Source organism: Lethenteron reissneri, chromosome 57 (genome assembly GCF_015708825.2).
Source record: "Lethenteron reissneri isolate LAM-NWPU_2019-01 chromosome 57, ASM1570882v1, whole genome shotgun sequence".
NCBI lineage: Eukaryota > Metazoa > Chordata > Hyperoartia > Petromyzontiformes > Petromyzontidae > Lethenteron > Lethenteron reissneri.
Genome location: NC_083835.1, coordinates 3,049,698 through 3,063,815, shown reverse-complemented (window position 1 = coordinate 3,063,815; position 14,118 = coordinate 3,049,698). Strand labels below are relative to the sequence as shown.

The window sequence follows — 14,118 nt, the reverse complement described above, 5'->3', positions numbered from 1 at the left end:
GATTAGACAAATGTGCTCCTGGAACATCGCCCTGTTGTTGTTAAACTGTTGTTGTTGTTGTTGTTTAACTGTTGGTGCGTGCGGAGTGAGATTCACTGCGGCTGCTCTTTCATTCCATGTGGCGTTTCCTTGCAAAAAGCGACCCTAAGTGGTGACACGGATCATTCTCCGTCCGAAGAGAATTAGATTCCACCGGCCGTGGCGGTAGTGGCCGTGGTGGTGGTGGTGGTGGCGGCGGTGGTGGCAGTGGTGGCGGTGGTGGCGGCGGGGGTGGTGGTGGCGGCGGTGGTGGCGGTGGTGGTGGCGGTGGTGGCGGCGGTGGTGGCGGTGGTGGTGGCAGTGGTGGCGGTGGTGGCGGTGGTGGTGGTGGCGGTGTTGGCGGTGGTGGTGGTGGTGGTGGCGGTGGTGGCGGCGGTGGTGGCAGTGGTGGCGGTGGTGGCGGTGGTGGTGGTGGTGGTGGCAGTGGTGGCGGTGGTGGTGGTGGCGGTGGTGGCGGTGGTGGTGGTGGTGGTGGCGGTGGTGGTGGCGGTGGCGACGGTGGTGGTGGTGGCGGTGGCGACGGTGGTGGCGGTGGCGGTGGTGGTGGCGGTGGTGGTGGTGGTGGTGGCGGTGGTGGTGGTGGTGGTGGCGAGAGAATTGTTGACTACGTTGTGTACCCGGAGGAGGAAGCTCCGCCGGGCTGTCAATTTTATCGCAATTTCATTTTTCCGTAAAAAAAAAATCTCTCTCGCGCGTTAAACACCACTGATTGGTTTCCGTTGTCACGCGAGCAGCGAATTCCCAGCCATGGTGACCATCGGTTGACGGCGAAATCAGAAACCATCCCCCTGCCTGCGTCCTCACTGCCCTTCACCAACGCCGCAGAGGAGCTGGGAGAGTGCCCACACTGAGCCCCACCACACGAGGCCTGTGCCAATCGACGGGTGCAGGCACGCACGGATCGTTTGATTCACACGAAAGTCTGTGGCGGTTTTTTTTTACCACTGATTTTTTTTTGTTACCACTGTTTTTTTTTACCACTCGTTTTTGTTTTACCACTGATTTTTTTTACCACAGATTTTTTTTTGACCACTGCTTTTTTTTACCACTGATTTTTTTTACCACTGTTTTTTTTTACTACAGTTTTTTTTTACCACTCCTTTTTTTTCTTTCCCACTGCTTTTTTTTTACCACTGCTTTTTTTGTTACCACTGTTTTTTCTTTGTTACCACTGATTTTTTTTTAAACCACTGATTTTTTTTTGTACTCGGTTTAACGCGTAGTTAAGGAGTTTGCGACCGATATTATTCATGATAAAGGTTTTTGGGATAGATCGCGTAAGTATCAATGTGTCCGTGACCCTCCACCAGCCGACACAGCCAGTGAGGTTTGTCGCGTAAACAAAAACGTGATCATTAGTTTACTACTTCAACCGACCGGTGAGTTTACAATTGCAAATGTTGTGAATTTTCTAAATGTTGTGGATTCACTCACAACATTTAGAAAATGCACAACATTTACAAAAACCACAACAATTACAATTGCAACATTTACAATTGCAAATGTTGTAGATTTTCTAAATGTTGTAAATTTTCGAAATGTTGTGGATTTACTCTCCAACACACCGGTGGGCTGACGTAGTGTAACTAATTGGCACGTTTTGTTAAGGTGACAACCCTTACTGGCTGTGTCGATCTAACCCAAAAACCTTCATTATGAATAATTTGTATTTGTTTATAAGCGCTGTTTATTGATTTATTTATTGCTCATCCTGTTCACGGTAAGATGGCTTGGTTTTCATGTCAATTATTTGTTGCTGTTGCTGCTGCTTTAATTCGTTTGCACATGCCCAACGTCTAGCGTGCTGAGGCCGCCTCCACTGCCGATAGCCATGTGCTGTGGTCGTCTCTCCGTGAAAAGAGCTGCGGCCGAAATAATAAAGTCTGAATCTGAGTGAGTACAGCAGTATGGTGAAAAATAAAACACTCAAACAACAACAACAAACCCATGACCGACGTGGCACGAAGAGAAGCCTCTATCGGCGAACTCAGAGTGGCTGGGAATCACTATGAGACCTCCTTTACCAGTGGCAAAATATAGTAATAGGTTTTTACCCTTTCAACTGGTACAAAAAACTGACACCTTTATATAAGGCATCATGTTTGCAATAACCACAACACAAGCAGTCAAAATGCAAACAAAAAGAAACAACTCTGATGATGATAATGATATGCATATCATTATGTATGCATATCATTATATATGCATATCATTATCATCATCAGAGTTGTGGTTATTGCAAACATGATGCCTTATATAAAGGTGTCAGTTAAATTTCGATTTAAAGCTTTCGTGACTGCAGGGATTCATCTTCTTGGTTCTTTCGGTAAAGTCACGTAGAATGGAAATAATAAAATAATAAAAATTGAACATAATACAATAATTCTCACGACGTTTCGGCCACAACGCAAGCAGCCGTCCTCAGGTGGAGAACAGGTCTGTCGAGAAGATAGAGTCTGAATTTTTTCAGTCTGTCGAAAAGACAGAGTCTGTCTTAGACCTGTTCTCCACCTGAGGACGGCTGCTTGCGTTGTGCCCGAAACGTCGTGAGAATTATTTATTACGTTTAACTTTTATTATTTTTTTATTTCCATTCTACGTGACTTTACCGAAAGAACCAAGAAGAAGGTGTCAGTTTTTGCACCAGTTAAAAGGGCAAAAACCTACTACTGGCTGGGAATCGTTTCATTTTAAATTGCGATCGGGACTAGGGGAGCGGTCGTCGCCACACAACTCACCCCGGCGCTTGAGAATAGCGAGCGAAGGAGGTCGCACGTGGCTGTGACTTGCACCCACGGGACAGGAGGAGGAGGAGGAGAGGGAAGAGGGGTGGGGGGAGGGGACAGCGTTAAACGGCGTTGGCTAAGTTCGGGCCGGCAGGTGCGAGCGGTGTGCGCAGGGCTCGACGCTGGGCAGCTGCGTTTACAATCTCTGCTGGGGGGGGGGGGGGGTGCCGGAGCGTGAATGTTGTGCAGCTGCTACAGCCCATCGCCTCCTCGTCGTCGTCGTGAAAACCAATCTGGCATCTATTGACGCCGCTCCGGCCCAAACCGCGCAAAACCGTGGCAGCAGATGCCCGATGCCCAAGGTGTGAGTGGGAAATTAAATGAAACAAAAACTTCCAGATTTTAAGCTTTCGTGACTGCAAGGATTCATACTCTTAGGTTTTTTTCGGTAAAGTCACGTGGCTATAACAACAACAACAACAAACAAACAAAAACAAACACGTGCGACCGCGGGGTCATCGGGAACGGACTCTGCGCACAACGGGCAACGGACGCGTTGCCCCGAACCACACACATACGGAGCAGACATCCCAGCCGGCGATACGCTACTAATAATATCCCTCCCTTTGATGCTGCTAATCCTGCATAATGCACGGGCATATGCAGTACTATTCACATACCTGCTTTCCCATATCACATACCTGCATTTCCCTTATCCCCCTCCCTTTGATGCTGCTAATCCTGCATAATGCACGGGCATATTCAGTACTAATAACATACCTGCATTTCCCATAAATATGCTAAATTCCTCTTGATATGCATATTCTTTTTTCAAGGCTCCCCCTTTATTCCCCCCTTCCAACCCAGCTTATATACATGCTCCAAGCGCGTGTGCTGTTTCATTCAGACGCTGTCGCCTCGACAGACCTGGTTTTCACCTGAGGACGGCTACTTGCATTGCGGCCGAAACGTCGTGAGAATAATTTTATGTTTTATTTTTATTATTTTATTATTTCCCTTTTACGTGACTTTACCGAAAGAACCAAGAAGATGGACTACTAATAATCTCGATTTGAAGTTATGGATGCACTACGACTACTACTCCGCTCGCTCTCGACGACGTTGTCTGGCTTGACCAGCTCAATGTGAAATTGTAGGAACCACTGAGCCCCAGGGGTCAAAGTTGAATAAATCACGGACATCCTTCGAAACAGATAGTTCATGAAACGTTTCTTCGATATGCTGCGCGTATATCGAGTTGCCCTATAACAGGAATCGGCAGCCAGAATAACGAGACATTTTTTTCGAAATCGGCAAGAAAAACCCTTCGATATTTCTCTCCACCATTCGTACTCCGCGCGCATCAACAGTTTAACAACATCACAGCGGCGATACAAAACTGCTGCTCCGCTGGATCTTGACGCGGTTGCCTGGCTAGACCAGCTGAATGTGAAATTGTTGCTGTGGCTTTGCAACCACGTCAGCAGCCAGACGGAAGAAAAAAACTGGCGCTCAGCGGCCCTTCCAACTACTTCCAGTCTGTGAGAAAATAACTTTATAGCTCATCGGATTCCTCTAGTATGACTAAATATTCTGATTCTGAAACCGCTGGATTTCAGGGCAACGTGACAAATGCCGTTCGCTTAGCCGCTAAGCCTCCGGGGCCAGGTATAAGTTAATTATTTGATAAATGTGCTTCTGGTACATCACACTGTTGTTGTTGCTGTCAAGCTGTTGGTGCGCGCAGAGTACGAATGGTGGAGAGAGCTCCACTGAAAAAACTGCGGCTCGGTGGACTTTCCAACTATTGGAACAGCTGTAAAAATAAGAGCTTTATAGCGTATGGGATTCCTCCAGGATAAATACAAATACTGATTCTAAAACTGCCCGAACTCAGGTCAACATGACAAATTCCTATTCCTGCCCCCCCCCCCCCTAGTGACGGCGGCTAGCTCGGATCGTCGGTGGGAGCGGGCCTGTTGTTGTACTTGCTGGGGAGGTGTGGGTATCGTTAGTATACCGAGCCGTCTGTACGAAAGCTTATTTGTTTAGAGCCGCTTTTAGTTTCGTTTGTTGTCCTTCCCGCGCACTTCCAATTAGCAGGCTTGGCTAAGTACGGCGCGAATGAAGTTCGGCATACATGCATGCATACTGATAACAAATGTAACGAACAATTTGCATAATTACGTCAATTCCTGCCGATTTGGCAACACCAAATGCAATCTTGGGCAAGGCAGCAGAACAAAAGCAATGGATTCTATCCGAATCGATTGACGATCGACCGATGCAGTGAACCCATTTAGACGGCCGGGTTGGATTGACGCGGGGGGGGGGGGGGCCGGGGCAGTGGTGGAGAAGGGCGGGGCGGGGGGGGGGGGGCATTTACGAAACGTCACCTCGATGTTTCACCCTGCCGTGCCGAGAGATCGAACTGCAGCCAACAATGACATCGCGGGCAAACACGCAACGCGCAAGACCCGTCCGATGACACCGCCCTCAAAGGAACACAACAATACGCACTGGCATTGAGAAAGGGGCCCAATCTTGTTTCGAAGTTTTCGTGACTGCAGGAATCCATACTCTTTGGTTCGTTCGGTAAAGTCACGTAGAGTTAGAAAAAATCTAATAAATCACGACGTTTCGGGCGCAACACAAGCAATCTCCGGCTTCTCTTCCACTTGAGTACAATTACTTGCTGTGGTTGTCACACGTGATGATGATTGCTTGTGTTGCAATCGAAACGTCGTGATTTAATAAAAAAAAATGTATCTTTTCATTTTTTCTTTACCTACGTGACTTTACCGAAAGAATCAAAGCGTACGGGGGCCAATATTGCTGAAAATGCCACGCGTCGCCTATGTTGATGTTAAATTTCGATTTTAAAGCTTTCGTGACTGCAGGGATTCATCTTCTTGGTTCTTTTGGTAAAGTCACGTAGAATGGAAATAATAAAATAATAAAATAAAACATGATAAACTAAAATAATATAAAAACAATATAATATATGTTGATGTTTTCGCTGTTGTTGTCCTTGCAGCGCGGTGCTATTCGACGGGGGTGTCGAGTGACCTTCTTGGCCTGCAAGTCCCCCCGGTGCGCTCACCGTCACGAGCCGCTATGGCCGCAGCTCGCGGCGGTGAGCGAGTTTAAGACGCAGTAGGCGGCGGCTTCTGGCCACCAATGTCATCCGCAATACGGGGTTTTGCTTTGGCGGGGTCACATCGGCATAATACAGGGGGGGGTAGGGTTAGATCGCGTTAGATCGCGTAAATAATTTATATATTGTATAGATCGCGTAAATAATTAATACGTTTCGATGTAAAGCTTTCGTGACTGCAGGAATTCATCTTCTTGGTTTTTTCGGTAAAGTCACGTAGAAGGGAAGTAACAAAATAATAAAAATAAAACATAATAAAAATAATTCTCACGACGTTTCGGCCACAACGTAAGCAGCCGTCCTCAGTGGAGAGCAGGTCTGTCGGGGAGACAGCGTCTGAATTGCCGAAACGTCGTGAGAATTATTTTATTATGTTTTATTTTTATTATTTTATTACTTCCCTTCTACGTGACTTTACGGAAAGAAACAAGAACAAACTAATTAATACGTTCTCATCATCTTCTTGGTTCTTTCGGTAAAGTCACGTAGAAGGGAAATAATACAATAATAAAAATGAAACATAATACATTTATAAATGTACGCAATCTCACCCAAATAAACAAACCAACAAAAAACAAGCTGTACTTTACCGATGTGCGTTTTCTATTTTAGCGGGCGTTCCCTGCTAATATCGCCATCTCAACGAAGCCCTTTCGGAGACGGACGGAACGGATGCAACGTCGCTAGGACGTCGCATTTAGTCGCAGTTCGCTCAGCGACGGGGTCGTGGAAGGGGGAGGAGGTGGTGGTGGTCACTCCTTGAACTCCCAGTGCCCCCAGGGTCCTGGAACTTCCTTCACCCTCCCCCCCCGCACGCCACACGCCGCGCCATCAAATACAATCGTCAGCCGACACCCATTAGCGGCCAGCCCTCGTACAACACCCGGGATGGAGGGTCGGGAGACAGGCAACCATGGACTAGAGGCAGACCAAAATTCGGTTTCGGTTTCGGCGCCGAAAGTTGGCAAATGGCTCTAGATTTGAAGCTTTCGTGACTGAAAGGATTCATACTCTTAGTTCTTTCGGGTAAAGTCACGTAGGTTAAAAAATTCAATTAAAATTAATAAAAAATTAAACAATCAAAATCACGACGTTTCGGAGGCAACACAAGTCTCCGTCATCAGGTGGGACCGTCACAGCCAGATTTGCTGCATCAAGTGAGGCAGGGATTCAAGGTGTAAGCTCTTAAGTACCAGTTAAGGGGGGAGGGGGGGAGGGGTTTTTGGCAAATGACCTCTTTCGGCATAGTTTCTGTTTCGGCCGAAAGTAAATTTTTTACCATTGGAACCTCATTTGCCAGTAAAAATATGATAATTGTTTTTTTTAATCATATTTTTGGCATTGAAAAAAGGTGTCAGTTTTGTTTCCAGATAGAAGGGTAAAAAACCATCTTCTTGGTTCTTTCGGTAAAGTCACGTAGAAGGGAAGTAATAAAATGATAAAAAATAAAACATAATAAAATAATTCTCACTAATTGTGAAAATTATTTTATTATGTTTTATTTTTATTATTAAAATAAAACATAATATTTTAATAATAAAAATAAAACATAATAAAATAATTCTCACTCATTGTGAGAATTATTTTATTATGTTTTATTGTTATTATTTTATTACTTCCCTTCTACGTGACTTTACCGAAAGAATCAAGGAGATGAATCCCTGCAGTCACGAAAGCTTTAAATCGAAAGGTAAAAAAACAATTACCGTAAATTTTAAACTTTCGGTTTCGACCGAAACCTGAAATTCAGTTTCGGTCGGCCTCTACCATGGAGCAAGGAGGCCATCGTCACGGCAAGATTATACGGGGAGCCGGATCCAGAGGAGTGCGAAAGATAAAAAATAAAAAATGCTCGTTGAGGTCGCCTCTTGCGTTTTTATTTGATTCTCAATGTCAGGCGTGCTTTGGTTATATCCCACTCTCCTCTTGTCATCCCTTCCCCATTACTATTATTATAACAACAACACAAAATTGTCCTTGGTGGGACTCACCTTGGATGGTTTGGGGCAACGAGATTGCTTCCTTCATCTTTCTACAGCCCCCTGCTTTTCATAACGGGGTTGGATTCATGTTGACGGTGTGTGTTGTGTGCGTGTGTGTGCATGCGTCACGACGAGATGTATCGGGCCTGCACAAATAAAAAATAAATATTTGTAAAAAATACAACCGTGAGCTCCAATTTTGGCCACCACGGTGGCTAGGAGATGTTAACTACCTCGCCTGGTAAACAGGAGGTCGTGGGTTCGATCCCGACCCTGACGACGCCTGCTGCTGTATATTTGAAGTCTGCGTGTTCTGTCTCTCAGTCCTCCGGGTTTTTCCCTCCACATTTAGATTCAGCTGCTGTAAAATGTCCGCGCGAAAAACCACTTCGTCCGCTAGTTTTGATGATTGCGATGTCTTTTTCCCCCCATTTGAGTAGTTTGCAGGCAAATTTGGAAAATTCCAACTGAGTGGCAAGGACTCATGGCTTGCTCTCTTTTACTCAATTGGAAATCTATCACATACCAATCATCTACCCCCCGACCCCACCCCGTAATGCGAAAAAACCTGGCCAGGACCTTCGTGAAAAAAAGTCACGAGGCACGGTCAATCTTTCCTCGGCGAAGCAAGTAGAATAACAACACGCGACATGAACAACGTAACGTCGCAGGACGTTGAAACGTCCGCTGCGAACCGGCAACGGCGCGGGTGCTGTCCGCGTGACAGCGCAGACCGCGGCATTAACCGGGAGGTGGGGGGGGGGGCCCTCACTGCCTCGCGGCACCACCGCTACCACCGCTGCTGCCACTCACAGCGATCGTGGGCTCCACCGACGACAGGTCGGTCTTGACCGTCACGAGGTTGCCTGTGGACCGGGCGCTGCTCGTCGACGGCCCGTTGAAGGGCCTCTGCTCGGCCCACGCCTTGGCGCGACGCGCGGGGGATCACGTCCAGAGGGTTGCCGCCGGCATCCCCCCCCGCCGCCGCCGCCGCCGCCGGAGCCGCCCCCCCCCGCGGCCTGCAGATGGCCACGAGGGCCTTGAGCTCGGAGCGGAAGCTCTCGTTGAGCCAGCAGTAGATGAAGGGGTTGTAGCAGGTGCTGCTCATGGCCAGCCAGTGGAAGGCGAAGTAGATGCCGTTGTTGGTCTGGATGGCCTGGCTGGAGAGCAGCACCACGTAGCAGTTGAGCGGGAACCAGCAGACGGCGAAGACCACCACCACGAGCATGAGCATCTTGATGGTCTTCTTCTTCTTGCGCCGGTGGGCCACGTACTGCTCCGTGGTGACGTCGCCGATGGCGTTGCGCAGCCACAGCTTCTTGGCGACGGTCACGTAGGCCACGGAGACGATGAGCAGCGGCAGCACGTAGAGCAGCACGAAGGTCGCCTGGTCCAGGGCCTTCCACACCACGTCGGCCGGCTCCGGGAAGTCCGGCATGCACATGCTCCGGTAGTGCTCTTTGCTGGAGGAAGAGAGAAACGTCGCTGCCGTTGTTGTTTTTAATTTATTTCACGAGCTGAGCGGCGGTGGGTGACGCGGGCGGATGGATACGCGTCGTTTGCGGAGGTTTGAACCCAGCGTCCGCCCTGATTAATACTGCGGGTGTACAGCGATGCCCAGGGTTTACGTCTCTTCCACTGTTGCTACGTCGTTTCGCGAATACGTCGCCACTTTGTTTTATTGACTCCACGGCCGGATTTGCGTCGCCTCGACCCCCCCCCCCCCCCTACGCACACTCTCTCACGTCGCTGACGGCCTTGGCCCTCCGTTATCGTTCCACGTCGCCTCTCAGCCTTCGGCCTACACCACCACCTACGACTACTACTGCTACTACTACCCTGTAAATCGCTTTGATTCCCTACGTCGTGTCGACATTCGTTCTCGCACCTTTCAGGAACGCATCCCACCCCGATATAAACCGAAGTGTTGCCGCATTAAGCGAATTAAAAAAAACAATATTTTATATTTTACCAGGCAAGGCCCAATGAGCTACATAGCTCTTTTTGAGAAGCGACCTGGCATTCACAAATTGTAGGTCAACAAAGTGGCTCATCATCGTCACGCGGAAATATAGGACAGGCAACTCCTCTAATCTCACGTTGATTCTAAACGCGTCGGACTAAATGTCACGTGCACCGCCAAGAATGATTTATGGGTGGCTGCAATTATTGAGACCGCGGGGAGAAAAGTAGAGGACCGTGAACCATTAATCATCAAATCAAAGTTTCTGAATTTGTATTCGTTCCGGTTGTTGCTTTTTGTCGTTGAGCGTGCACCCTGAGTCCGTCCCGTCGCGCCCGATATTGAACGAGCGAATCCGGCAACGGCGGCGGCAGACAGCAGAACAAACTCACGGTCGCTCGCACACGAACGGAAGAAAAAAGAAGTTAGATCACGATTCATTCATCAAAATGTCACTGGACGAAAAAAAGAAAATCTTCGTACTGCGGAAGCTCTAAATGTTTAAACTCGCCGATGGGAAAAATAAAAATGACCTTGTGTTCCAAACAGTTCAAATAAACAACTTCCTATACCGCTTTCAGATGCCAGGCGTTTTTAAATTCGTTATGCCACTGCATTGATGTCCAAGGCTCTGAAAGGTCACCATCTTTCCGCTCTTGAGCAACACTATGGGTGGACAAAAGGGACGTCGAATGGCAAAGGCGAAACCGCCGCTGCAATTCCGGCGCCTTTGAGTTGTCTGTGCGCGGATAGTTTCGCGTGAGCTCGGAGGAGCGAAGGCGCAGCGGTTAGCGCACCGCTCAATCAACGCACCCGGGCGACCCGGAGTTTGTTTCCCGGCCACAACCAACGATCAGTGGCGAGCGATGTCATGGGCAACTCATTCAACCGACCCACAATGACCAGCGTGGCGAAGTATGGACATTCCACAAGTAGTGATTAATCCCATATCTGCATTTCCCATAAATATGCTAAATTCCGATTTAAAGCTTTCGTGACTGCAGGGATTCATCTTCTTGGTTCTTTCGGTTAAGTCACGAAGAAGGGAAATAATAAAATAATAAAAATTAAACAGAATAAAATAATTCTCATGACGTTTCGGCTGCTTGCGTTGTGGCCGAAACGTCGTGAGAATTATTTTATAATGTTTTATTTTTATTATTTTATTATTTCCCTTCTACGTGACTTTACCGAAAGAACCAAGAAGATGAATCCCTGCAGTCACGAAAGCATTAAATCGAAAAATAAAACCACATCGTCGCGTTCGTCACGCGTCACGTTCTTCTTCATCTTCCTCTCCGCAGCGTTTAAAAAGTAAAAGTGCAACGACAAAAAAACCAACGCGTCTACGATTGTGTTTCTAAATTTGTAAAGACATTCCACGCCATCTGGAGGGAGGCAGGGGGAGGAGGGATGGTGGTTGTTGAGTGTAGTCCGCTCGAGTCCGACGGGGAATGGATATATTGTGGATTTGTAAACACAGCCAACTCGTGACAGATCTCCCTCCCTCTGGTGTGCCTCAAACACGCGGCCATCTGCTCGGGGTGGACCGGTGATGGGACATCAGCAATGCTTCTTGTGTTATTCATTAGACAGACAGTGGCGCTGCTCATAGCAATAGCACATTATTGGCTAACCCTTCGTACCAATGTCATCCATAAACGAAACTATTTAAACTAAATTACTTTAGATTTGAAGTTTTCGTGACTGCAAGGATTCATGCTCTTAGGTTTTTCGGTAAAGTCACGTAGGTAAAAAATAAGTAATACATAATATAATTGAAAAATAATAGAAATAAAATAATAAATCACGGCGTTTCGGAGGCAACACAAGTCTCCGTCATCAGGTGGGACCGTCACAGCCAGATTTACTGTCTCAAGTGTGTGTTGCCTCCGAAACGTCGTGATTTATCATTTTATTTCTATAAATTTTCAATTATATTATTTATTTTTTACCTACGTGACTTTACTGAAAAACCTAAGAGTATAAATTACTTTTGTTTTAACGGGTAAGGCACCCAACTGAGCTGTGTAGTCGATCTTTTTTCAGAAACGACCTGCCTATCGCAAATGATAGCTCAACGAAGCGGCTTATCGCGTGGAAATCTATAGCGGCAGCCGAATTCTCTAAACGCGTGATGTTGATTCTAAATGTGGATGGGGGAAAAAACCGAGGATCCGGAGAAAATTCGACACGATCACGGGGAGAGAGAGAGAGAGACACGCAAACTCCAATTATGCAGCAGGCGTCGGGGTCGAGATGAAACCCATGACCTCCTGAATACCAGGCGAGGTAGTTGACATCTCCACACCAATTACGGCTATCGGTGTCACATCGTGAGCCCTTCTATGGTGAGGGTAAACCATTGAAAAGTCTCGATTTAAAGCTTTCGTGACTGCAGGGATTCATCTTCTTGGTTCTTTCGGTAAAGTCACGTAGAAGGGAAGTAATAAAAGAATAAAAATAAAACATAATAAAATAATTCTCACGACGTTTCGGCCACAACGCAAGCAGCCGTCCTCAGGTGAAGACCAGGTCTGTCGGGGAGACAGCGCCTGAATTACTTCCCTTCTACGTGACTTTACCGAAAGAACAAAGAACATTGAAAAGTCGATACGGATTAAGTAAAAATAATAATAGAAATACCTACTTGCATGTCTGCCCCTTAATCTAATTGTGTATTTTTTATCGAGGACACCTTCACTCAAGACGCTCTCTGACAGAGCTCCCAAGACGGTGATGCAGAATGGAAGGGCGTAGTTGGCAGGGTGTCGCGCTGCGAAGATTGTACGTACGTTGAACTATTTTTCGCGAGCGTACGTAGCCAAAATGATGAAACATAGGGAGAGGTTTTAGCTTCATCCAGAGGCGTTAAGATGTTCAACACCAAAGATATATTCTTGGTTCTTTCGGTAAAGTCACGTAGAAGGGAAATAATAAAATAGTGAGAATTGTATTGTTTTATTTTTATTATTTCACTTCTACGTGACTTTACCAAAAGAACCAAGAATATGAATCCCTGCAGTCACGAAAGCTTTAAATCGAAATAAACTAAAGAGATCTTTTTTTTTTTACAATCTGAGTACAACGTTTCGCCAATAATTACAAATCGCATCATCAGGCGACAGCCTAAATGCTTTCAAGCTATCAATTCCGGTTCAGTGATTCTGCATTTGCTCTATTACTATAGTACTATACCGCCTTCGACTTTTACGAACGACCGTGTGTTTAAGGTTAGCGGTTTGTTGTATTATCTGGCTGTATAGGAAATTAAGAACTACAATTACTTTACTGTGCATGTAAAAAAAATTTGTGTTTTAATATTTACGGTTTTTTTTATGTAGGGCCCCTTTTTAACAAATGCTACTGGCCCCGCACTCGCTTAATCCGGCACTGGGGGGGGGGGGGTGGAGAGGTGTCACTTGGGGATAACCCAAAGTGTAGGTGAGGAATCTGTATAATGCGGCATCCAGCATAGCATCGCAATGCACGAAAAGCAGGACACAAAAACAGAACCAGGACCCAAACTAAGGATGCAAGGCCACTTTAAAGAGATGGGGTTTCAAAGCAGACTTGAATAGGGTCGGGAGGAAGGTGACGGGAAGGAGTGGAGGAGGAGGAAGGGGGGGTGCTGTACCTGTACTCGAAGCTGAATAGCTTCTGAAAGACGGCGTGGGGCAGGGAGAAGGCGGTGGCCAGTACCCAGATGACGGAGACGCAGAGTCCCCCCTTGAGCATGGACATGCGAGGTTTGAGCGGGTGCATTATGACCTGGGCAGGCGGCACACGGCACGCGAATAAGACACACAGCCACGCGCTTTGAGCAGCTGCATTATGACCTGGGCAGGTGGCACACGGCACGCGAATAAGACACACAGCCACGCGCTTTGAGCAGCTGCATTATGACCTGGGCAGGTGGCACACGGCACGCGAATAAGACACACACGCACGCACACACACCTGCATGAGCCGGGGGGAGGGGTGATTCAGGTGATCGCGTGCGCAACCGACGTCGTTCCTCCGATCGCCGACACGGAAAAGCGTTGACGAGGCCGCGTCTCGTTCCGCGCACAGATGAACCGTCAAGGGGCAGTCAACCATCGTCAACGCAGCAAGCAGCAGCAGCAGCACCGGCGGCTTGTGGCTGGCCGTCACCGCGTCGCGGGGCGCTTTCGGAGGCGTTTCTGCGGCCGTCTGGAACGCCCCTGTCCTTCCGATATTTGGAAGCCATTTAGAGCGATGCACTTTTAA

At 47.4% G+C, this 14,118-nt stretch overlaps 1 protein-coding gene across 1 annotated transcript in view; it reads right to left on the bottom strand.

The window, feature by feature from the left end:
- Positions 1 to 7,779: 7,779 nt before the first annotated feature.
- LOC133357179 (G-protein coupled receptor 83-like) overlaps positions 7,780 to 14,118 on the bottom strand; it is a 29,072-nt gene continuing 22,733 nt past the window's right edge. The window contains exons 3-4 of the mRNA XM_061574998.1: positions 13,505 to 13,638; positions 7,780 to 9,367 (exon numbers count right to left, since the gene is read on the bottom strand). Coding sequence (XP_061430982.1) covers positions 8,695 to 9,367; positions 13,505 to 13,638 — 807 coding nt within the window. The 3' untranslated portion in view covers positions 7,780 to 8,694. The remainder of the gene's footprint in view (positions 9,368 to 13,504; positions 13,639 to 14,118) is intronic.